The sequence below is a fragment of the Chelonoidis abingdonii genome, chromosome 19, assembly GCF_003597395.2.
Source record: "Chelonoidis abingdonii isolate Lonesome George chromosome 19, CheloAbing_2.0, whole genome shotgun sequence".
NCBI classification, from domain to species: domain Eukaryota; kingdom Metazoa; phylum Chordata; order Testudines; family Testudinidae; genus Chelonoidis; species Chelonoidis abingdonii.
The window spans coordinates 18,095,230-18,121,475 of record NC_133787.1 but is presented as its reverse complement, the minus strand read 5'-3'; the positions used below and the strand labels follow the sequence as shown (position 1 = coordinate 18,121,475).

The 26,246-nt window shown below is 39.4% G+C and overlaps 1 protein-coding gene across 7 annotated transcripts in view; it reads left to right on the top strand.

Annotated features, from left to right (window-relative positions):
• PHKB (phosphorylase kinase regulatory subunit beta) overlaps positions 1 to 26,246 on the top strand; it is a 232,696-nt gene that overhangs the window by 134,945 nt on the left and 71,505 nt on the right. For all 7 annotated transcript variants that reach the window (XM_032787057.2, XM_075073813.1, XM_032787060.1 and 4 more), the window contains 5 exons: positions 695 to 892; positions 3,054 to 3,111; positions 8,573 to 8,650; positions 9,422 to 9,580; positions 17,322 to 17,416. In XM_032787057.2, coding sequence (XP_032642948.1) covers positions 695 to 892; positions 3,054 to 3,111; positions 8,573 to 8,650; positions 9,422 to 9,580; positions 17,322 to 17,416 — 588 coding nt within the window. The remainder of the gene's footprint in view (positions 1 to 694; positions 893 to 3,053; positions 3,112 to 8,572; positions 8,651 to 9,421; positions 9,581 to 17,321; positions 17,417 to 26,246) is intronic.

Here is a 26,246-nt window from a genome sequence, read left to right as displayed (position 1 = left end):
ATCCAGCACTTCACCAACCAGAAAGCTCTATAAATTAGCATTTCTGATCTTCATCGAAATGCCGGTTTATAATCTGGTTGGCTCAGGGCCAGGAGGGCATGCAGAGCACGGGCTCTGGGAGGGAGTTTGGGTGCAGGAGGGGACTCAAAACAGCAAGTCAGGGCATGAGAGGAGGTGCGAGGTGCCGGATCCAAGGGACACTCACCTTGGGCGGCTCCCCACAAGCGGCAACCTGTCCCAGATGCTTAGGCAGAGGCATGGCAGGCGGTTCCTCACACTTCCCTGCCTGCAGGCGCCACCTCATAGCTCCCATTGGCTGGAAACCACTGCTAATGGGAGCTGTGGGGATGGCACCTGCAGGTGGAAGCAGTGCACAGAGCTGCCCTCTGTCTAGGAGCAGCCGGGATGGGTCATTGCTCCTGCACCCTAACCCGCTGGCCCAAGCTCCTTTCCGTGGCCAAACCCCCAGCCCTGCACCTCCTCCTTCACCCAAACTCCCTCCCTCTTAGTTAACCACCATTTTTCATTTACTGGCACCCCCATTTCCCCAAATGCTGGATAAAACAGCTTTTACTGTCAATAGTCTTTCTGCTTATATTCTGATTTCATATTTCATTGAATGGGTTAAGCTCTCTTTGATTATGCATGAAATGAATTATAAGAAATGAAGAGAAATTATTTATTTTTTCTCTAGAACACTGATGCAGCACTTCTACCCTGCATTAGTTATCCTGCATTTGCTGTGGATGATGATGCTTTGTACAGTCAAACACTTGATAAAATTGTTAGAAAACTAAAAGGAAAATATGGGTTCAAACGATTTTTGAGAGATGGTTACAGAACATCACTGGAGGACAGAAATCGGCGTTACTATAAACCAGCAGAAATTAAGGTAATGGAATATATTAACGGAACACATTTCTTAGGGAGAAATTCTGCTCTTTGACCTGAACAGAGATTTGGAGTTTTAAGTATTTATATTCGGAAGAGAATTTGACATGTTTTAGCTGATGTTTGCTGCTACTTGTTATGATTTTCAGTTAATGCAGAGTTCTGCTTCTGTTCATTGCTGACTCCTCCCAGTATCCTGTGAGTTTGTCAATAGCAGAATTTTTATTGAAAAATAGCTGCGTCCGTTCTAATTACGTGCATTAAAATGGTGTGTTCATTATAGTTATATTTATGTCAGCTCTTCTTGTATAGTTTTCTCTTTTCAAGGATTTTAACTAGCTTTATAAGAGTGTCTTTCAGGTTGACACTGGTCACACCTAATTTGATTTTGGTGTATTTTTTTTTAAATCAGATTCTTAAATGTTAGTTTGGCAATTATTTTTATGGGTCTCACTGGTTTTCCAAAAGTAGACCTATTCTTATTGACACCGCTACATTTGGCCTGCTTATTGCTCTCCATCTATGATGGATTCTTCTAGGCAACTACCAACTATCAGTGAGTTAATAGCTTTATCATGTCTGTTTTTTTCCAGTGATATCCCTTAGTGCTCGAAAATCAGGCCTGTGTAATAGGACAGAAAATTAGACTTCCAGCAAGAATCTAGAGAGATATTACCAAGCCAAAAAACTTAAAAATGTTGTATTCTCCCTGTAACCCTTTCCCCAGTGGGGGGGTGGGGGGGATTCTCTCATTTTATGTAATATGGAAGCAACATAATTGTGCTATACTTAAGGCTGTTAAAGATTTATATAATCTCTCTAGAAATAATGTAATCAAAATGCTTAAATACAGCTGTTTTTTATAAGAAGCTGGAAAGGACACATTTAAACAAGGTCTGTTAGTACTCAAGATGTCTTGAAAAACAGAAGCAAAACAATGAGTGGAAATGCTTGTACTGACACTGAAGGTCTTAACTTTGAATTACCTCTGCCCAGGGCCAATCAGAGGGAGGGCCAGCAGGGCCATTTGGCCTGAACCTTAAGCTTAAAGGGGGCCTCAGATTTAGACACTTATTTTTTTTTTGCATTTGATAAGGTTCACAACTTGTTTTTATGCGCTATCGGACCAAAATGTGACACACTGTCTCAGCTTCAAATTTAAGCAAGTAAGAGATGTGATTTGGTAAAAGACATAATTTTTTTGTTAATTGATATAGATTTTGTCTTATTAAAGAGTTTTAAATGTTCATAAATATTAATAAAAATGTATCGGTTCTGATGGCACAAGATTAGACCATGTGTCATCATTTATTTTTATTATAGCTAGGAGCCTCAAAAGCTGGAAGTGGCCTGGGCCTCTCTGGACCTCTGAGAGGGCCCGTGGCTCTGCCCTTTGTGGTCTTATGCTGGCTTTACTTAAACTTTTACACTTAAGATTTATTTGATGTGGAGTCAAAACATTACATTATTTGTTCTAGATCATATCCTTCTCACATGATTGTAGTGAAAATGTACGCTTCCAAGATTGAGAATGTTTCAGTACTTTTTCTTTAGCAGGAAATGGAAAACTGGGAAAACATCTGAGTTATTAGATTAGGCAGCACTGTGCAGTCCATTTTATAGAAGATGTGTTGTATCTTTTCATGTGCTGTTCTGAGAGAATGTTAAGTCAGCAGTTTAATCATTGATTTGTCTGATGATAAATGTGCTTACATTTAAATTCAATGAACAGCTGGTTTCACATAAAAATAGGCAAGTTATCTATCACTTAATTTAATTTCACAGTTGGCTACAGTCTGAGTGTATTAAAAATAATTTCACTATGTGTTTTGAGTATTAATGTCTATCAGTAAAGGTTGTCTGAATTAAGTTTCCATTTTTCCTTCAAATACTTTCAGATGTATCTTAAATAAATAAATCTTCTGCTGAGAATATAATTTAGATTCTGTAAGTTTATTACTTGAATATATGTTATAACATGTTAAAAACACAATAACTCTCCATGAAACAAGAAAAATGATCTGTATTTTAAAATGAAGAGCTAATGTACTAAAAAGAATAATTTGTATTCATTTTTATCCTCTGGTTTAAAAAGTATATTTGAATGCATTTCTTCTAAACTAAAATGTCAAATGTCTTTTTTTTTTTTTTTTTTTTTTTAGCTGTTTGATGGGATTGAGTGTGAATTTCCTCTGTTTTTTATTTTCATGATTATTGATGGTAAGTATGGCTTGATACTAGTGTTTGGTAAAGACTTTAGAGACTGGTTCTTAAAGTACAAAAATGAAATTATTTTCCTTCCCTGCAAGAGTCAACTGTAATTCAGTGACACAAATGTCTCATTGATAGGTCTGCCTCATGAGTCAAATACAATGAATTATTTCAGATAGTTAGAGTGAACTGTTTCTTTTAATAAAATCACAGATAGAAATAGCAATCACTTGAGTTAATAATAATGATGCATAATGATTCAGAGACACGGTACACAATTCTAAAAGTTCAGATCCTGCTTCAGTCTTTAATTAAACCTGGGGGAGTTGTTTAGCCTTTCCTTCCCCAGCAATCACCTCCCTTAATCCATGGGCCCTAAGATGCCTACCGTTAATCTTCTTCCTTACCCTTGTCATCCATCATTCTTGCTCTCCTTAGGTTATCAGGGACTTCACCATCACTTTTGATTCACTGCAGTGCCTGGATGTGTGTTTACTGGAACTGGTACCTCCCATTTTCTCTCTCTCTCAGTGGACCTGAGGTGTACCAAACTCCAGTGTGTGAAAGAGGTGAAAGTGGGGCTTCTAAAGAGCAGTATATAGGCCAGCTGGATTTTGCAGCAAATCTTTTAAAGAATGGGTATGCTGTGGTAAATGAAACAGAATGCGAGAGAGGAGAAATAAGCAACTCAGAGATCTCTTGGTGGCAGGAGAATACTAAAGTTTAATTTCTTTATAAGAGTCATGTAAGTTTAGGAGACATGTCAGACAGGTTATTGGAATTGTTGAAGGTGTGAAGGAGAAAAATGAAGTGAAGGAGGGAAGCAGAAGCTCTCATGGAGGTAGCCAAGGAATTTTTGGAAAAGAGGGTTAAGTAGAGGTGATTTCAACAGAGTAGATCAGAACCTTCTAAAATATTTTAGTTCAGTTTTGGTACAAGGATGTAGTTCAGGCAAGATTTCACAATGGCCGCTTTTCCATCCTTAGTCTTCAATATTTTGAAGTTTGTAATTACGCTGCTTGCAAAAGGAAGAGTGCAATTCATATACAGCTCCTACCTTTTCTGTCATTCTAGACTTGGACTAAAATGCCTTGTTTCTAAGAAATGCCCTTTATTATCTGAGCAGTAGATAAGATTTTCTATTTTGGTTAGGTAGACGACAATGTGAGGAGTGACAAGGATGCCAGTACACAAATGAACATTTCCTTTAGAAACAGACATTTGCAATTTTCACAAGGAAGCCTGCCAGATATGCTGCAGAGAAGGCTCTGATAGGTTCCCCTCACATGAAGCTTTAGAAAATCAGAAAATGTTTACTGTTCTACTAACTATGAATGGGAATGGTTAAGAGAATGTTGTCTCTCTTACTTCTGTAAGCTGAGGGAAAAACTACAAATTTCATAGCTTTAAAAAACAGTTATAGCCTTTCGCAAAAGAAATCTGATGGGGTTCAACAAGGACAAGTGCGGAGTCCTGCACTTAGGAAGGAAGAATCCCATGCACTGCTACAGGCTGGGGACCAACTGGCTAAGCAGCAGTTCTGCAGAAAAGGACCTGGGGATTAAGTGGACAAGAAGCTGGATATGGGTCAGCAGTGTGCCCTTGTTGCCAAGAAGGCCAACGGCATATTGGGCTGTATTAATAGGATCATTGCCAGCAGATCAAGGGAAGTGATCATTCCTCTCTATCCAGCACTGGTGAGGCCTCACCTGGAGTACTGTGTCCAGTTTTGGTCCCCCCATTACAGAAGGGGTGTGGACAAATTGGAGAGAGTCTAGTGGAAGGCATCGAAAATGATTAGGGGGCTGGGGCACATGACTTATGAGGAGAGGCTGAGGGAACTGGGCTTATTTAGTCTGCAGAAGAGAAAAGTGAGGGGGGATATGATAGCAGACTTCAACTACCTAAAGGGGGGGGGGGGTTCAAAAGAGGATGGAACTTGGCTGTTCTCAGTGGTGGCAGATGACAGAACAAGGAGCAATGGTCTCAAGTTGCAGTGGGGGAGGTCTAGGTTGGATTTTAAGAAACACCATTTCACTAGGAGGGTGATGAAGCTCTGGAATGGGTTACCTAAGGAGGTGGTGGAATCTCTATCCTTAGAGGTTTTTAAGGCTGAGCTTGACAAAGCCCTGGCTGGGATGATTTAGCTGGTGTTAGTCCTGCTTTGAGCAGGGGATTGAACTAGATGATCTCCTGAGGTCTCTTCCAACCCTAATATTCTATGATTCTGAAATCTTCATCTCCTTAAATAAAATAAATGTGAATTCAGCTGCCTTTGTGCATATGTGCATTCAGAGTACTAATATCAGCTGCTTTCTTTTTTGTGATACATTTACCATCAAGATTAGACTTCAAAAACCTCTGCTACAAAAGACAGTTGGACGGCTTGGTGTCTTCACCATAATGCCACTCTAAAAATAGGTTCTCTATTTGCATGTGGAAAAATTGCTATTCCAAATTGCTCATTGGTCTGTAATATTAAACTCATGTAGTGATGAAAGCAACTGTGAGTTAATAATGAAAATAGAGTGTCCATGACAGGCCAGAGAAACCTTCATCCAACTGCCACCCAGGAAAATATATATTGTTCCTTGTCCACTGGTTGTAAAATAAATAAATGAAGAAAATCAATGATCAAAGGAGGCAATGAGCTGAAAGACATGAAGTAAACAAGTGTTTCAAATTTTGAATCAAATATTACTACATTATATCCTGATTTAATGGTAGAAGCCATAGTGGGATAAAATATTGATCAGAATAACCACCACCACGAAAGAAAGTATACGTTTCTCAGTGTGGGAGAAAAAAAATCTCTGAATCTCCAAATCCCTGCACCTAAAGTTAATACAAAATTTGAAATATGTAAACAGAGACTAATGAAACTGGAAAGGGAAAATTAAATTTCAGAAGAAGGAGTGAATTACCCCTATCATGAATGCTGACTCTGTTGGAAGTGGGTTGTCATCACATAACACTCCCTGTCCCTACTTATGTACAGGGGAAATGATTTCAGTAAAGGTACTCTGAGCTTTGTGGCTTGAGTGGAATAGCAAAATATATTCAGTGGTAACAGAGATTTTTGCAGTCAGTTACTGATCATTTAAAAAAAATAAAACCGTCATCACAGTGGTGAAATTCCTCTCTGCCCTTCTAAAATAAGAATGACACATTTTCCAGCAAATATACACATCTACAATAATTTGTTTGCTTAAAGCATTTTGTTCTGTTATACTGTGAGGTAACACAGTTTTTCCAATATTTTATTGATATACATGTCAGCTTTTCTGTTGTCTGTCAAATAGCAGCTTTCTAATGTTTGAAATTGGGAGGAGTAGGTGAGATTCTGAAAATTATATATTCTGGAATTAGTTTTGTATTTTCTATTAACACTAACAGGAGCTGTCTCTTTAATTTCCCATATGTCACACTTATTATTTACCCTTTTCCAGATGTTGTTTAGTATAATTGACAACTGGATTTTCACTTCAGCTTGTGAGGATTTTTTTTTTTTACTAACATCTGGTAATAGAAATAATTTGCAAATAAATGCTGTGAAAATATTCCATTTCTTTGTCATGTCAACACAGTGCTCAAAAGTATGTTGATGAGAGGTCACTGGTATATGGTCTCAATATGTTTTTTAACATACCCTTTTTCCTTGCACAAACCTTCACCTTCCAAGATTCGCAGTTTTGTTTTCCATTGCATTTATTTCTCCTTAGCTTTTCTTATATATGCTGTATACATAGCAATATTTCAAAATATCTGGAAATATATTTGCTAAGATATTTTCTCGCCCTTTAGTATTACAAAATTGAGTGAAGAGGAAAAAATCTTCTAAATGGTGTGTTCAGAGAACCTCTCATCAACATGCTGTTATGAAGGTTGAGTTTTGACTTCATTTCAAAGCCCTGGTTTAATTAGAATAGCCAATTTGTTGCACACTGGTATGCGTAAAACAGATTATGAGAGGAAATTTTAGAGTTTTTAGGGAAATGTAGATTAAAAACTTTATATGTTTAATAAAAATATATTTGTTTAATTTTTTCCAAGCATCCTACGATTTTTTTTTTCAGTTCACCTGTTTTTGGTGGACAACGTTTTCAGGACTCCCACTGTCACACACATATATACTTTTCTTGTGAGGCCTTTCTCAGGAGACAATTATTTAGCAATTTTAATCTTTTGTGGACGAATCATAGAGTGTAGAAGGGGATTGGACTAGACAGCCAGTTTCATTATTGGGAAGTACCATGCCTGTTTTCTGTTGTTCTCTGTGATTTTTGGAAACTACAGAAATCCTTCGCAATAAGGGTATGAGAGGAACCTGATGCCAGAATCGAGGAGCATGTGTAATATGTTATGACAGTTTGAAAATTGCCTGTTACTGTTCGTCAAAAGAGAATCAGCTTTAGAGCTCCAGAGTAGCATAGGTGTATATTAAAGGAGATTAGCACATCCCAAATTCCCTCCACCTTTCCTAGCTGGTAAACCATCCCCAAGCCCCTTCAAGACACAATTTTACCCCTTCCAGGTCAAGGGTAGTTGATTCCTCCCAACTTTGCTCTTGGTATTAAAGATACTGTGCCTTCATAAAATGTATTCAGGGATTTCCAAAGGATATTATAGGATTTAGGCACTTGAATTCTTTTGAAATTCAATGGGAGTTGGGCAGCTAATTTTCAGGTATCTGAAAAGTCCATCCTAAAGACCTAGAACTTGTCCAGGAAAGACTGGATCGCTCGGAGCATGTACATTGGGATATAAAGTTTACTTTGAGAATACTAGTTCTCTAGCTTTACTATTGGGTGGCTGTTAAGAAGCCTATGTGTAATGAGTCTGGTTGCCTCATTCCACTTTTCAGAGGACACATATTGCATCATTAAAAAAAAAAAAATCACAGCTGGTACATCCAGCTTCCTTCTTGACAGTCTCAGCAAAGGTCAAGGAATATGGCCATAGAGACTTTACTACCATCTTGCGCTTAACCCTCCACTGTGAGGGGAAGATTTAGCAGACATTGTTACATTGATATAAATCTTCCTCCCTCTCAGTCCCCCATATAGACATTGTTATTCTGGTATAAGAGTGCCTTTATTTTAGCTTAAACTTCTTCCCAGCTGGTATAAACTAAATTGAAAAAAGGCACTCATACTGAAATGGGTGCCAGCATGTGGGGGTTATACTGCTATAACTGTGTTGGTTTAAATTCACAGTTTAGGTTATACCCCAAAAAACTTTCCTGCATAGATAAGACCTTAGAGTGTTCCCTCCAAGTCAGGATTGAGACATATTAGCAGAGGATCATGAGGACACTTGCTTTGTCACTGCCTGTGCTGTATTCATACTGCGGATAACTCATTAGGGTCCAATCATCAGGGGTGTTATATAGAAATTTTCATGATCGCTAAATTCACATGTTAGAAAAAAAAGTCTTTTATTAATTGAAATTTTACTTGGTTATTTGTAGGAATTTTTAGAGGAAATCCAGAACAAGTAAAGGAATATCAGGAGCTTCTGGATCCTTTGCTTCAACACTCATCTGAAGGTACTATGCGATAGTAGTTTCAGTGAATTGTAGGTTCCTTTGAGTTATCGGAATGTTTAAAGAGTATACTTAAGTTTTCTAAATTTTATTGCAAATACTGTAGGAACAGAAGATCCAAGTAATGTGGAGAGAATATATTGTCATGAGAGTAATGCTTCATAGCACTTAATATAATATATAATATAAAATACCTGTATTCTAATTTTATTATAATTTATAATATAAAACTTAATTTATTTCTTCTGTAAAAACACATCTAATCAGAAAAGGAGTTCATTATCTGGGAAAAGAATTGATGTTTAAATGCAAGGTTTACTCAGAAACCTTTTTTTTTTTTTTTTTTGGCTGTTTCATTATTTACAAAGATTACGATGATTACATTTGGAAAGTTTAGTTACTAATATTCCCAATGTCAGAATATTCCATTTTCAAGTAATTTTGATTATCTGTGAGTCTTTTTCTCATTTCTAGACAGCATACATTTTTTGCTATCTATAAATAAATAGATATTATGCTTTGCCCTGAATAGAATATTAAGAGACAGTACAGTCCAGTAAAGAACTAATGTAAAAAGTATGTTCAGGCATAAATAAAGTACTGTTTAAAACAGCCCTCAGTTTGCAGTGCCTTGGAAGGATAACACACTCCTGGCAACCTTTCAGTTCAAACAGATAATCGGTGTATATTTTTTTCCATTTTAAATTCCCTTCAGTTTTATAACAGAAATAGATTTATTTATTTATTTAATATATTTATTTTAAAATTCCACAGGCTATCCTGTTGTACCCAAGTATTATTATGTGCCAGCTGACTTTGTTGAATTAGAAAAGAAAAATCCTGGTAGTCAGAAACGATTTCCAAGCAACAGTGGACGCGATGGAAAGATTTTCTTGTGGGGACAGGCTCTGTACATCATTGCAAAACTCTTGGGTAAGATGAAATGGACAAAACTAGATTCAAACCATGTTAATCACACATCTGACTGCTAGTAATGAAACATTTTTTCTTGTCAACATTTTTTTAAACCAATACACATATCCAGATTTAAGTTTTGAATGGACTCGGGATAGTTATTTTTTGTGCGTGTATATGTGTATGTATGTATACAAAAATCAGTCACTACCTCTGCTTTGATAAATATGTGGAGTTAAGTTCTGTAACAACCTTCGAAGGGCAGTAGTGGGGACAAAAAATCTAACTGGCTTCAAGACTGAGCTTGATAAGTTTATGGAGGGTATGGTATGATGGGACTGCCTACAGTGAACGTGTGTGTTTTCTCATGTTACTTCATGTGTGAAACACCCTGTCAGCTTTTAAAGTTTCAGACTTTCCTCTGATTCCACCCCGTCCCCAAATGCACTTTTCTGTCTTTCAGCCACTAACCTTTGCTTTCACACCCCTGCCAGCATTATAACTTACCATACTCCACTCTAATACATTAAAATTATATTCTGTACCAGTAGCTCAGTGGGGAGAAGGGGTAGCTCAGTGGTTTGAGCATTGGCCTGCTAAACCCAGGGTTGTGAGTTCAATTCTTAAGGGGGCCATTTAGGGATCTGGGGCAAAAATCTGTCTGGGGATTGGTCCTGCTTTGAGCAGGGGGTTGGACTACATGACCTCTTGAGGTCCCTTCCAACCTTGATATTTTATGATGAATAAAACTTGAAGGTTGTACAATTAAGCACTCAAAACAGGAAATGCCAGATTTAAGGTTTATTGTGCCAATGACTAATTAGTTATTTTCATTGAGAAAATTTTCATTGCTGGTAAATCACCTGAAATACAAAGTCAAGGATCCCATGAGAGAATAAAGTTTGGGAATAAAGAAAAAAGAGTGGGGGATATTCATAAGAATTCAGTTCTATCAACTTGCAAACACTTTTCAATATTGGCCAGTGCATTAGTAGAGATGGCACTTTGTCACAAAGTAGACCTCTTCATAGAGGGTTGGTCTTGTGGACACATTTCTTCATAACTTGCCAATTATGATCCTGTATACACCATCCTTCTGACCAGAGCTGAAAAATGTATGTGACTCCTCCTAGTGAAGCAATAAGCCTGCTAGCCAGGGGGAGACTATAGTTGTATCACACACACCCCCTTTCTACCCACCAGGCCATGTTTGCTGCAAATTAAGTGAATAAAGGAGTTGTGTACTGTTTATTGTGTAGTATATTTAATTGTAATATTAGCAGTCAATCTTGTACTTAATGTTTTAGATGCCATTTCCTACTAAGATTGGTCAGATAGCTGGAAGAAGTAGATATTGAATATATTTGATGAATTCTAATGGTATTGATCTAATAGGTTTGCTAAATAGTATTTGATTGGCTCTGTAGCTGATGAATACTGGTAAAATATATCAGATGAAATATTTGCCAAGTGCTGTTTGACCAGCTCTACTTGCTACATCCCCTTGCTTCAGTTTTACCTTCTTTCCCTTTCTGTTGTTACTTTCCTTTTTCTGTCCTAAAATTAATCATGTTGAATCATTTCCTAAGTTATCATTGGTGTCTTTCCTCTTATCTTCTTATTTAACTTTTTCCCATGTTGTATTCACTACTACTGCTTCTAATATATTTTCTTGTCCTACATCTTTGCAGCAGAATGAAATTCGCCGGATTTTGCAGGTTTCACTGCTGCTCACAGAGATCTGAAAAAGGGCAGTAAATACTAACAAAATTCTGTTCATATTTTGCTCTGTTGCAACTTAAGGAAGCTTTGATCAGTAGAGGCATAGAAGCTGTCTTTCTGTAGCCTTAGGAACTCATATTGCGTTTAAGCTAGGCTCACATTTGGAGGGTTATCTTTCCAACTAAAAGATCTCGGGGGCAAAAAAAAGTGTAAATTTTGCACAAAGTGATGTCACTGGCTGGGAAAAATTGTTTACTCAGTTAGGTAAGTAGATTTTTCAAGCCTTGCTGACAATTGTAATCAATAACTTAGGATAGTAGATACAATGCATTTATCTGGTTTTAATACTACAACTGTTGTCCTTTTTTGGGAAAATATCATCTATTCTTCTTTCATTTCTCTCTCTCTCATCTGTTCTGTGCCTCTCCACGTGATGCTTGTATCCTGCTTTGTGGGTCACCAGTGGTCCTTAGGCCACAGGTTGAGAGCCTCAGCCTATGAAGTAAAGAGCCAGATGGATTTAATAAGGCTTGGAAAATCCGCTTTTGTTAATAGAAATAATGTTACCAGCAAAGGAGGTTCTGCTTTGGAACCCAATGGACCCAAAACATGCATTTGTGGTGGTGAATTTATACTGAGGTGGATGTTTTAAATCTGATGATGATTATTGGATATTGGAATAAGTCCTTCTACCTCAAGTCTATCAATTGTGCATTCATGTATAAGTGACTTCATGTAGAAATGATTTTGGCTTTATGTAGGTCTAAAAAGTGCTTTCAGTCACAGGTTGGTTTAAATACAAATGTAAACTAAATTGAAAGTATCATAGAGCAACACTTTTAGTATGGTTCTTGCTTTCCAAAAACATCAAGCAAAAAGGTCTTTGATTCAAGAATAGTTTAGTTTATGGCTTGAGCATGACTGTAAGTGACTCTATTTAGCATTACAGTTATGAATGGACATGTAGTGGAGCCCACATATTCACTTATCCTATGCGTTAATAAATCAGTTTGTTTTATTAGTACTTGGATTGTTTATACATATCTTAACCCATTTTAGATTTCTGTATTCAGGAGCATTTTCATTTCAAAATCAGTGTCATTTTCTATTGCTGCTGAAGTTTTTGATGTTAGCTGATGTAGCCAGCAGTTCTGTTTGCTCTTTTTGACCGCTAGTTAATTTCCTGGTAGTCAAACTGCATAGTGCTTTTCAAGACCCTGTACAAATTATTGGCTCGTTCATGTATAACTTGAGTGTACAGTATGACCTATCTATAGCATATACCTAAAGAAGATTTGTTTCATAGTGTAGACAGCTTCACATTTAAAATGAAATTATAAATGCTTCTTACAGCTTAGCTGAACAGGTGCTACAAAATTCTTAACTATCTACTTTAACTAATTAGAGTACTCCATTTTGTTTCTGTAGAATAAATGCATGTTTCTTCCTATAAAAAGACTCTATAATGGAAAATAATATATGCAGAGGTATGATGATTATGAATGGCATCTTCTGGAGCTGCCATATCACAAGGGGGGTTTAACAGTATTTAGTTATAATTTTGTCCTTTTAGAACCCCAGACACAGGATCACTTTGTGATAGCTGCTCATTGCTCTGCTTCAAAGCTAAAACAAAATCTATGGTGGTATTAAATGATGGAACTCTAGACAGGAGCTCAAAACTGTTCCATAATTGATCTGTGTGCTTTACATTCACTGGTGTCTGTGTCTTAAATATATTCTTTTTGCAGGCTTTCTTGAAAAAAATGGATTTATTTGATTTAAGTGTGACTGTAAATGCAACTGTGTGTTAATTAGATATGATGGATTTGATGCTTAGCTGTGACTGGTTTTAAGGTCATTTTTATTTTTACATTTTGAGTATTATTTTCTTTTCAGTTCCGAGATCCTTTAATGTGAGACAAGTATTCTCAGTTATGTAGTCAAAGTGACTGGTTAAAACAAACACACACGCTTGCACGCACACACAAATCCTTTCACAGTGGTCAAATAGAATCAGTGTTTCACTAAACACATTATTGCTTACATATCAACAATGAGATGCATACACCATAATATAGTTAAATAGGGAGGCCGCAACTTTATTAACCAACAGGGAACCATTCCCCAAACTACCTGGGTAAGGCTGTTCCAGTGCAGATTTCAGTTGGTCACCAGTGGCCCCAGGATCTACAGACTTGAGGGCAGGTGTGAGGGCTATGTCCCTTCTACACCTTCAGGCCTGCCCAGCGACCGTGGCTGGAAACCAGAATGCCAACCCTTTCTTCTCCTCCAACAAAGGAAGGAGGAGAGATGAGATGAGGGGAGCCATGCAGTGCATGATGCGTGGTGGTACTATGCAATGTCATCCTCAGAGCCCATGCCCAGGCAGCCCATTGGCCTATAAGGACCTTAGATGGGTTTATTTAACCTAACAATCTCAGTGGAACCCATCAAAGTTGTCTCAAGTGTAATTTAAACCCCTCAAACTGGACCTTCAGGCTGGCAGATGGAAGGTGGAAAAAGCCACATAGCAGTTTACCAGTTTTGCCGCACAAGGGGAATCCCTTCCAGACCCCAAACAAAATTTGATCATTAGTCCTCTTTCTGGTGTCACAAGAGGTCTGGCCCCCTAGACAAGGGAGCAGAGTTTGAAATGGCTTTTTGCAGCAGCAGGAGCAAGCAGCAGCAGCAGCTTGCATCCCCCAGTAGATGAGAACTGATCAGGCAGCTCATCATGATCCCCTCTGTCCAATGGCAGCAACAGCAGATGAGGCAGGCTCCCAGATGCCATGTGAGAGGGCATCCTATAGCACAGGAAAAGGTGGGGAGGTGGAAATGAGATAGAAGCAAGACCCTCCCCCTCTCCCAGATCCACACAGTGTGACCATCAGAAAGGGAGAAGAGGATATGGGGGGAGGGCATGTATAGTACTGCCCCAGTGGCTGCTGGGTGAGATCTCCCTGGAGGGCCATTGCATCCCTCAAAAACACCCCAGCAAATGAGGTGAGCACTAATTTCCATTTCCCATTCACTGCACTGTCCAGAAGCTCAACTGGTTATTGTTCACTTTTAGCTTTTGAAATCTTTGTTTATAACTTCATACTCAGTACGATCAGCAGTGTAATAACATCAATTGGTTAGTGCATAGTTTGTGAGGTTAGATTAATGAATCTTAGAAACAGCTAAACAAATTCAAAATCCAAAGTTTAGGACAGACTTTTCCCCTTGTTCCTCAGTTGAGCAGAGGCTTGGGAGCATAGCAGAAGTTATCAGTCCCTGATCGGGGGGAAAATGGAAAGGGAGTTCATGCTCTGTTCATCCTTGCTTTAGAAAAAGTTGTGTACTGCTCTCCACCAGAAAATTTGGCTCCTTCCACTTTTACTAAGGAAAGCTAAAGAGCAAATTGGCTGTTGGAAATGCTGGTGAGGAGGAGTAGAACAGATATCTCCCACAAACAAAAATTACTGAGAAAAAGACACACAAGTGCACACACTAGAGCAGGGGTTGGCAACCTATCAGAAGTGGTGTGCCGAGTTTTCATTGATTCACTCTAATTGAAGGTTTCGCGTGCCAGTAATACATTTTAACGTTTTTTAGAAGGTCTCTCTCTGACAATAGTTTAGTTACATAATATAGACAAATGTAAAGTAAACAAGGTTTTCAAAAGGTTTAAGAAGCTTCATTTAAAGTTAAATTAAAATGCTTATCTTACGCCACTGGCCAGCTCAGTCTGCTGCCAGCCTGGGATTCCATTCACCTAGGCTGGCAGCAGGCTGAGTGGGACCAGCGGCTGGGACCCTGACTAGCAAGGGGCCGGCAGCAAGAACCCCAGACCAGCAGTGGGCTGAGCAGGGCCAGTGGCTGGGACCCCAGACTGACAGTGGACTGAGCAGCTCAGCCCACTGCCGGTCTGGGATCCTGGCCCTGCCCATATAGAGTGGGTACATACCTTCTCCCTGGTTCGAGACCATTCTCTTCCTCTCTCTCTGCACGGAGCTGAGGGTGGGAGTGCACTGAGCAAAGGGCTGGGTGTGAAGGAGCAGGCTGGGTGTTGGGATGTAGGGTCGGCTATGAGTTAGAATGAGGGAGGGGTCTCAGGGTTGGGGCAGGTATGTGGGGAGATGCAGGAGTCAGGGCAGAGGGCATGTGAGGGGGTGCAGGAGTCAGGGCATGGGGTGTTGGGGGGCTGGGTATGTGTGGGGGTGCTGGAGTGGGGGATGCAGTGGTCAGGGCAAAGGGTGTGTGTGAGCGGGGGTGCAGGAATCAGGGCTTGGGGGTGGGGGTGTAGGGCGGGGTGAGAGTTGAGACTTCTGGGCTCCAGGAAGGGGTTGGTGTCTGACGCTTGGGGGAGGAGTGGGGAGGGCAAGGACTCTGAATTCCTAGATTTCCAGCTGGGCTCTAGTTGTTCAAGGGGGTTGGGGGCAGACGGAGACTAGGGCTCCAGACTCCTGGGTTCTGCTCTCAATGCCAGAGGGGAACGGGGTTCAGTGACCTGGGGTGGGGAAAGAGCTGCGACCCAGCTGTTCCCAGGGTCCAGCAGGCAGCGAGATTTAGCCACCAGGCTTGGGTTCAGGCTGTGGGACGTGGCCTGCCCCAGTACAGAGCCAAGCTCATCCCAACACCAGGGATCCAACCCCAGGGCAGCCTGCCTGAGTCCAGGGAGCGGGGCTGGCTGTACTCAGGGCGGGAGGGCACACAGTGCAGCTGGAATCCAGGACCCTTCCCCTCCTTACAGGCTTTGCGGGCGCTGCAAGTCTTGTGGGGCTGGGTCCCTCTTCCTGGCCCCGCTGGTGGGGCCCTCTTCCTGCCTCCGCTGGTGTGGGGTTGGTATTAGGAACAGGCAGAGACTGGTACAGTAACTATAGCTGAGCAAACAATTTTAAGTAGTAATTTGATTATTTAAACTTTTTTGTGTTCACAGGATATCCATGGAGATATTGCCTCAGATGTATTTGTTGTTAAAAAATGATTTGACACAGTAGTTTTCAAAACTATTTTAACTCCATCAGTTGATCACTAACAATTATGCAAGTGTTCAGTATGAATCATCACTGTTTGATTGGTCAGATGAGTAACATGGTATTGTTTGAATGCAAATATTTTTCTGTACAAATACTCTTACCTGAAAACTTACTCCATTTCTTCAACTACTCTACTCATAGTTTTGAATCCCAATGACTTGTTAATTTCCTCCCTTCCCTATGACATAATAAAAGGTTCAGCTCCAAGGAGAGAGAGCATAATCCCCACTCACCATTAATAAAATGACCCTGCACTCTCTCCCTCCTTTCCTTTCTATTGACATTCAGGTTGGTGTTTGGTATCAGTTGTATACACCTATATTGCTAAACATTGTTATTTAGTTAGCACAGTTGGCGGGGGGCGGGGAGGTTGTGTGGGGGTGTTTTTGCAGGCTTTCCATCATGCTTAGGGCTATGAGTGACTGTCAGTTTTGGGATCAGAAGTGAATTTTTCTTTCAGTACCAAGCTGGCAGAGTTGTGTTTATAGGGGAAATTCACCTTCTCTTGCAGCATCCATTAGCACCTGATGATTTCCTTGTTACAATGGGTATACTATGATGGCTGAACAAGCTATGTATGGCTGTTGGGCTTTTATACCCGCTTTGGTGGATGTTTGCTGTTTTGGTCACAACTTTAATTGTACTAGGAGCTCCTGACAATATTGGCACATTATGTCTTGTCACTTATCTCAAATATGAGCACCAATCCAGGAACAAATGCAGCTGTAGGATGCTTTGGGGAAATTAAGACATGGGAAGAGATTTTTGATATTGATAAGGGATTTAAGGCAACATTTGATCAGTTTGCATGAGGAAAGAGTTTGGGAGTTGATTGCCTGTCTTTGGAGATTGTAGTGGTCCTTTCAAAATAGGACCTGAAGCTATTATTTCTATGCTATATGTCTGCATTAATGAAAGTAATACTAATGGGTTACATAATATTGGTAATAGAATACGTTACCTTGAAAGTGCCCTGACTTTTTAATAATGTTTCAATTGTGGTTTACTTTCAGTTGATGGATTAGTAAATCCCAAAGACATTGACCCAGTAGGGCGTTACATACCACCACAAGATCAGCGGAATGTTAGCATGAGATACTCCAATCAGGTAAGCATATGCTTAATTTAATCTGTTATCTGATGTGTGAACAAAAATTAATTTAAAATATTTTAATTCAAAACAGCATCAATACTATGTCAGAATTCAGGTTATTTTCAAAATTAAATGCATGTATTATGCTTTTTTATTTATTTTAAAATCAATTTCCAGTGAGAATAAATGGATCCTTCTGAGTAATGGACTACTGGTTTTCTTTCAGATTTGTATGTGTGCTATTTGACAGAAACTGATACTATGTAGTAATATGAAAATGTAAACCTGTGGAAATCTTGCTTTGGGTGAGAAGTACATTCTACGTGAACTCTTACGTATAGTAGTATAACGACTTTGGTAGTGTGGACAGGAACTGTTATGATATGTCACATGCCGTAGCTATTTCTGGATACAGGTTATGATACAAGCAAGATGCCCATGACTTAGGAATCACATTAGACCTAAATTATGTGGCAGTCAAAGATGTCCATAGTCTTGCACACTGTTAGAGGTGCACAGGGAGTCCTGGAGAGACCTGCTCTTCTCTCTACCTCCAGATGAATTGTGGTTGTAAGTGTATAAAGGATTTTCTACAATGAGTTCCTAAGACATGCAGGAGTTGGGCTCTCTTTGATGCATGCATCCTCCTGTATCTGCTATATACCCATTCTTCTGCCAGGTACATGGACCTCCTTAGATCTACAAAGGTAACCTTACTCTGGAGGACCTTAGGAGCAAGGCTGCTAGTTTCTGGAGCACTCAGTGTGGCAAACTGTAAAATATTCAGCATTCGGTATCTGAGAGGGAAGGAGGAGCCAGCTAATTTTTTGCTTTGTTTGTTTTGCCTTTTTTTTGTTTGGTTTGGTTTGGTATCTTTACTTGTTTTCCAAGGGTTTGGTCCAGTTATGAAAAAAATTAGAGTACCTAATAACAAAGGTTCAGTATTTAATCCTTGTTCAGCTGCTATGATAATTGTAACATTTATATCCTTTCATGATAGAGAGTAGGTGTTATGGTTTCTCAGAAAGAAGTAGAAATAATAGTTGTGACAAATTATAATATATATGCACGCGCACACATTTCCAGATACTTTAAAAATTACTCATTCTAGAAGTATAAAATTGCTCCTGCTTAATGTAGTCTTACTGCTCTTTGTTTTTCTTCTTCTTCTTCGTTTCATGTCAACTTTAGGTTAATTGAACACATTGTTTACTTTTTACTATGTTGATACAAAATTTTCCCTGGTTCTCTGGTTAAAAAAAGGAAGATAGCTCTGTCAAAGATACATTCTGGGCCAGGTCTGCACTACAGAGTTAGCTTGACGTAAGACAGCTTACATCAACCTAACTCTATAAGTGTCTACACTACAGCATTGCTCCCATCGATGTAAATTCCCCACTATATCGACCTAATAACTTCACCTCCACAAGAGGCATAGCGCTTAGGTCAGTGTAGTTAGGGTGACACAGCGTCTTTGTAGACAGTGTGTTACTTATATCACCTGTCAGTGCTCCTCTGAAGTTGGTGCAAATGCTCCCCATGAGGACGCACACAACCGACAGAAGGAGCATGGTATGGACACGAAAAACTGCAGTAATTATTGTGATGGATATATGTCAACCTAACATAGATTAACTTAATTGTGTAGTGTAGACAAGGAGCTAGTTCAAGCAGGAATTAATTCAGGGAAGTTCTATGGCCTGTGCTATGTAGAAAGTTAGACTAGATGATCACAGTGTTCTCTTTTGACCTTAAAATCTGTGAAATGTGGATAACATATTGATCCAACAGATACTTTATTAGAATTTTGAGGCAACGGACTTATTACATAACTTGAAATATTATTTTTGCTAGTCTGGACAATATTTGTCACATTTCATGAATAATGTAGGATTGAGATTTGTGTAAATGTGTTTCTTTCCTCAAAGGCAGTTTATAATTTTCACATGAGTTTCTTAGTATTTTTGAGCACTGGTTTTTCTAGACAGAATGCTGTGAACATTTTTAAAAATATTTTTTCTTTTGATTGAGTTAGTCATAATTATGAAATGCTAAATAAATGGAACAAAACACCTGTACCATCTGAAATGATACAAGGAAAAATTAATGTCTGTACTATACTATATAATATAAAATATATGTGTTTATGGTTTTTAAAATGGGGTGCCTGAGTGCTGCAAGTCTAAATTTCATTCTTTCAGCTTGACAGAAGTCAGAAAGTCGAATATAATTTGAATATAAATTTACTATTTTTACTTAAAAACAAGTGCACACAACTTTAATATTTGTACCCTTGCACACAAGCAAATATTTCTAGATTTCACAGCAATATAAATATGGGTTGATCAGTTTAATCCCATCCTTCTAGCTGTAGATCCCTGCAACTGTGTATAAGCAGAACAGAAACTAAGAGAGAGCAAAATTGATTTTCCTTTCTAATTTCTTGTAATGTAAATGCAGATTCTAAAACATCAGCATTTTTTAAATTAGGAATTTGTCTGGATGCAAAAGTTCTACTGGTTTAAATTAAATGGGTTTTAAACCAGTTCACATTCCTGTGGCCTTGTCATCACTAGGGGAAAAGGTAGGTTCTTAAGTTGTTAACTGAGGGTAAAATCTTAGTGATGTCAAATCAGTTTGTAGTTACCACACAAGTTAGCAGGTTGCTAGCTCATGTGAAAACTACAGATTACCTTGTCGTCTTCTAGGATTTTACCTTTGTCAAGGTTTTTTCCCCACTTTGAACTTTAGAGTACAAAAAGTGGGGACCTGCATGAACACTTCTAAGCTTAATTACTAGCTTAGATCTGGTACTCTGCCACCAGCCAGAATTTAGTGTCTGGCACACTTTCTGTTCCCCCTAAACCTTCCCAGGGGAATGCAGATCCAAACCCCTTGGATCTTAAAACAAGGAGAAATTAACCATCCTCCCTCCTTTCCCCCTAGACTTTCCCCTCCTGGGTTGCCTTGAGAGGCTTCACACTGATCCAAACTCCTTGGATCTTAAAACAAGGAAGAATTAACCATCCCTCCTCCTTTCCGTCCACCAATCCCTGGTGAGTTCAGACCCAATCCCCCTGGATCTTAAAACAAGGAAAATCAATCAGATTCTTTAAAAGAGAGCTTTTAATTAAAGAAAGAAAAGGTAAAAATTATCTCTGTAAAATCAGGATGGAAAATGCTTTACAGGGTACTCAGATTCATAAAGGCCAGAGGGACCCCCCCCTCCCACCAGCCTTCGATTCAAAGTTACAGCAAACAGAGGTAAAAATCCTTCCAGCAAAAAGAAACATTTACAAGTTGAGAAAACAAACATAAGACTAATCCGCCTTGCCTGGCTATTACTTACAATTTTGACACATGAAAGACTGATTTAGAAAGATTTGGAGAGCCTGGATGTACGTCTGGTCCCTCTTAGTCCCAAGAGCGAACAACGAACAAAACAAAAAGCACAAACAAAGACTTCCCTCCACCAACATTTTAAAGTATCTTGTCCCCCTATTGGTCCTCTGGTCAGGTGTCAGCCAGGTTTACTGAGCTTCTTAACCCTTTATAGGTAAAAGAGACATTAACCCTTAACCATCTGTTTATGACAACCTTAAATTAGTTAACTCTATTTAAGAACACACCTTTGTTCCTAGTGAAGAAATAGCCAGTGTAGATACTTTTAAGGCTAATCTACACTTAAAAGTTTACAAGTATAGCTATACCAGCAAAATCCTCCTAATGCTCAGACACCGCTTAATCCAGCAAAAATGTGTTTTTGATTGTATAGTTTACACTGGTTCAGCAAGCAAAATAAGCTATATAAAATATGCATTTTTTGTGCCAAATAGTCATTTCTACGCTAGGGCTTTTGCCAGCCTTGAAACGTCACAACCCCACACCCCAATCAACATTCTAATGCCAGCAAAAGTTTCTACTGTAAATGTGCCTTAGATTCATATGTTTGTTCATAGCTGAAGTAGAATAGCAACAGGTATAAGTTAAAGGCACTCTTAAATCAAAATGAGCTCCCCACAGGGGATTGTACTGGTTAAACAATATCAATTTAAATTCACGTTTTAGGTTACGCCAGTGCAACTTTCTCATTTAGACAGACCCTACAAATAGTGTATATTTATTTGTGAGTGTATACAAAAATTGCTATATCTCGACTTCAATTATGTAGACAAGTCTTTGTAGACTAGTTTAAGTTAAAAATATATAAAAATAGAGCCTGGATAATAGAATATAAGAATTAATTTCATCATTGAAATGTTATAATGTAAGTCTGCTACAGTATATTGCTACAAGGACATGCAAAACTGATATAATCAGATATGAGACTGTATAAAGAAAAGTTTCATTGTTTAAATTAATTTAAGTTACACAGAGATGGCTGAGAAACTACTTTTTTAGTTCTGCATTTGTTTAAGTTTTCAGAAACATTTTTCATACAGATTCAGGACGAAAAAACAGTAACTCAAAAATTTTCACAGGACTTAAAAACCCACTTTTTTTTTCTTTTTTTTCTGAAACACTGAAATGTGTTTCCAAAACAAAATATGGTCACCAGAATCCTCAGCTGCCTACTGGCTGGACTGTAGCTGAGCCAGAAACCCTGGAAGCCATAGCAGCTGTGGTCTGAAATTGGGATAATTTATGTTAGTTTCATGACTGCTCTTCAGTAGGGGACAGAAGACTGACAATAATTATGAATTAGGAATTATGTCAATTTCAGTCTGCAGTTCCATGGCAGCTAACCTGGTGGACTGTCAGGGAGATTCGAACCTCTCCGAGTACTGGCTGTCAACTTGCAAGGCCTCTGGCATGACCTGGCAGAAAGATAGGCAGGTTTCCAACAGTAATTTGTCAAAAGTAAACTGATTTTTCAAAAAATTTTGATTTTGATAAATTGGAAAATTCTAATGAAAAATTGTTTTTTCCAAATTTTTCTGACCAACTCTCTCTCTGCAATTTGTGTGTAGATGAGCCTTTTATAATGGAGGCAAGAGCCACATGCATGTAAAGAGTGTGAAGCAGGTTATTAAAAGCGCATTCTAAACCTTTTACATTCTTGCAGAGAAACTTTTCCTTAATCCAGAGTAACGTTTTTTCTTACTGTGTAGTGTTGCAGAAGAAATTGTGAAATGTTTATCGGATATTGACGTAAACTATTCTGTGGGAACAAAAGCTACTGTGTCTTATGCAAATGAATGAGTATCCTGCTTCCAAAGCATTCCGTTTTTCTTGATTTATCCAAATACTCGTTACAACCACCCAGTATCTTAGTATTTCCTGTTGCCTAGGCAATCCCAATGCCTCAGTGCTAGCTGATTATCTGTGAATGAGACTTCCATTGTTCACACTGCAGCACTTACGCTATGTTAATATGAGATAATGGAAACTCGAAGACTTCATTTATTCCCAGCTTCAGCTGTTTGTTCATACTTGATGGGGTTCTTACTGCTGCAAAAACTGAACTGCTGACAGTATGTATGGAATTTGCCTGTGCATTTTACCCAGCACCTAAGGGTGCTACCAGAAGAAATTACATTGCAGAGTCAGTTGTGCAGCACTAAAGCTGGGTTCAGTTAATTAGCATAAGAATTGACTCTTGCTTTACAGCCATTCTCAATTTGCATAAATTCTCCACTACCTTGATCTTCCCTTGTACCCTTTTTTATAGTAGTTCTTCTTTTCATCTTCCTTGTAAACAACTTGGTTCTTGAGACCAATATCTTCTGGTGATCATAGATCAATGGTATTGAAAATCTAGAAAAGATTTGTTCTACAAACCAGTGGAACATATTGTATGACTCAGCAGGAAATCTGTGTTAATTTTTCAGATGTGCAGGGAGAAACAGATTCTGCCCTGAGGACTTTGATTATCAGAGATGCTATACAGTATGTGTTTCTTTTTCTCTACTAAAATCCTGTATGATTTTAATTTCATGATGGGATGTACCATAATGAATGATACAGAGAAGATAAATTCGGCACTTGTAGTTTGAGAGGTGAAATACGAGAACAAGGAAACACCAATGAAAATGAAAAACAGAATTTTAAAACTGATAACAGGAATTTCATAATTAGCTTGTGGAACTCAGTGCCATAAGAGAGATTTAGTTCAAGAGCCAAGTAGTATTGAAACATTAGGTAATTGTATAGATAATAAAAACATCCACAGTTACGTTAGGTATGATCAAAAAGAATAGAGGATATAAACTGTTATGCATCGAGGCATAAATGCAACCACTGACTGGGATTAATAAGAAACTTCCCCATTGGCCAAGTTATTCCATTACAGAGTTTCTTATTCCTCCTCTGAAGCATCTGGTATTGTACACTGTTAGAGATGAGATACCAAACTAGGTGGTCTATTGTTCTGATCCAGTATGGTAATTCTTGTGTTCCCATTCAATCCTCAAGATTTACTCATATTAGCAGTACTGTAAATGACATTGTGCCTATTACAGGCAGGCTGGTAGCACCACCTTTTGTTATGGTTGCCTGATGTTTCCCATAATAATACTGTTTGCAGTTGTTTATAACTGTGGCAAACTTTAACTATTTGGGCTGAAATTTTTCATGCCAGGTGTCTACCATGGGATGAATTTTTTTAGAAAATCTCATAAAAAACAGTTCAGTTGTTTCTGAGAACAACACTAGGGAAAATGCATTAGTTTGCCTGTGTTCAAAATTCAGATAACCTTTTATTTGAATAATTCTAACACCCCTATTCTTTGGAGCAGAGATATGAAATTTTGCATGGGGTGGCCTTTTGCTGTCCCTATGATAATCTGCTTAAATTTGACCAAGTTATAAGCCTTTGAAATTTGCAGTTTTCACATGCTCAGTAGACACTTCTTACTAGCTGAATTCCCTGAGCTGGGACTGGAGGCTAGAGGTAAGGGAAACTTGGACTGGGAGTTGAGGTGGGAGGGAGATTGGGCCTGGGAGCTGGAGGAGGTGGACAGCAACTGGCTGGACAAGGAGACTGGGAGCCGGGGAAGGGGATGGGGAAGAGGGGAGACTGAGATTGGTAGGTTGTAGGGGGAGAGACTGAGACTAGATGAGGATCGGGGGGGGGGGGAAACTGAGGCTGACTGGACAAGGAAACTAGGACAAAAAACCCATGGGGCAGACAAATGGAGGTGAGGGAAGATGCATCTGACAGAGGCAGGGTGTGGGGAGAACTGGCACTAGCTTGTCAGAGACTGAGACAAGGAGCTGGGGGTGGGACAGACACGGACATTGAAGGATGAGTTTAGGAAGGGAGATCGGAAATAGGAGCCAGTGGAGATAGAGAATGTGGACTAGGGTTGGAGGAGGGAGTGGGAGAGAGACAGATCATCTGAGGAGCAGTGGTGTATTCTTGGACTTTGTCTACACTACTCAGTTTTGTTGACACAAGTTACACCAACAATCAAAAACCAGTATAATTATATCACTTGTGCATGTTCACACAATGTTCCTTCTGTCAGCGGCGCACATCCACAGTTAGTGCTCTAGCATCGACAGTGAGAACAGCACACTGTGGGTAGCTATTCCGCTATGCTACTCACCACCTTCTGCAACTAGGAGTTCTGGGAAGTCGGGTGTGGGCTCAACATCACACGATGCACTTTTTCTGTCGCATCATTCTATGGGCTTCCGACTGCGTTTCGTAGTATTTTTTCAACGAATCCCTGTTTACTGTGCGCCCACCATTTCTATCTGAAAGGATGGATCATGCACTGCTCTCTTTTGTTGTGATCACTGTTATGAATGTATCTCAGCTGATCATGTAATATATCATGAACTCCCAATCTGAAGAGGAATCACATTTGCCTGACCTGCTGTGTGCCATGCAACAAAACACCACCAGACTACTTTTGGCATTCATGGAGCAGCTACACATCATGAACTGTCACTTTTGGGCTCGGGAAACAAGCATTGAGTAGTAGGATTACATTGTTATGCAGATCTAGGATGATGAGCACTGGCTACAGAACTTTCAGATGTGGAAAGCCACCTCTCTAGAACTGTGTGTAGAGCTCGCCCCAGCACTGTGGCTCAAGGACACCAAAATGAGAGCTGCGCTCTCTGGAGAAGCACGTGGCCATCGGTGTGTGGAAGCAGGTGACTCCAGACTGCTACCAGTTGGTTACGAATCTGTTTGGAGTGGGGCTGTGTTAATGCCATTGTGTAGGGCCATTAATCGCATCCTGCTACAAAGGATGGTAACTCTCAGCAGTATGCATGAAATAGTAGAAGGCTTTGTGGCATTGGGATTCCCTAACTGTGCCAAGGCAATAGTTGGCACGCATATCCTAATTTTGGCCCCAGATCATCTTGTGATGGAGTACATAAATAGAAAGGATACTTCTCTATGGTATTGCAGGGCTTGTGGAACACCGTGGGCATTTCACTGGCATCAACACAGGGTGGTCCAGGAAGGTGCATGACGCATGCATGTTCAGGAACACTGGCCTGTACAGAAAACTGCAAACAGGGACTTCCTTTCCAGACCCGAAGATTCCAGTGGGGGATGTTGAAATGCCCATCATGATCCTGGGAGACCCAGCATACCCCTTACACCCATGGCTCATGAAGCCTTACACAGGAAACCTGAACAGCAGCAAGGAGTGCTTCAACAATAGGCTGAGCAGGTGCAGAACAACTGCAGAATGTGCCTTTGGAGGATTAAACACTCACTGACACTGCATTTATGGCAGGTTAGACCTAAAAGAGGAAAATATTCCCATGGTCATAGCATCCTGCTGTGAGCTCCATAATATTTGTGAGGCTAAGGGTGAGAAGTTTCCCTTAGGATGGAGTGCAGAAGCGGATTGCCTGGGTAGCTGATTTTGAGCAGCCA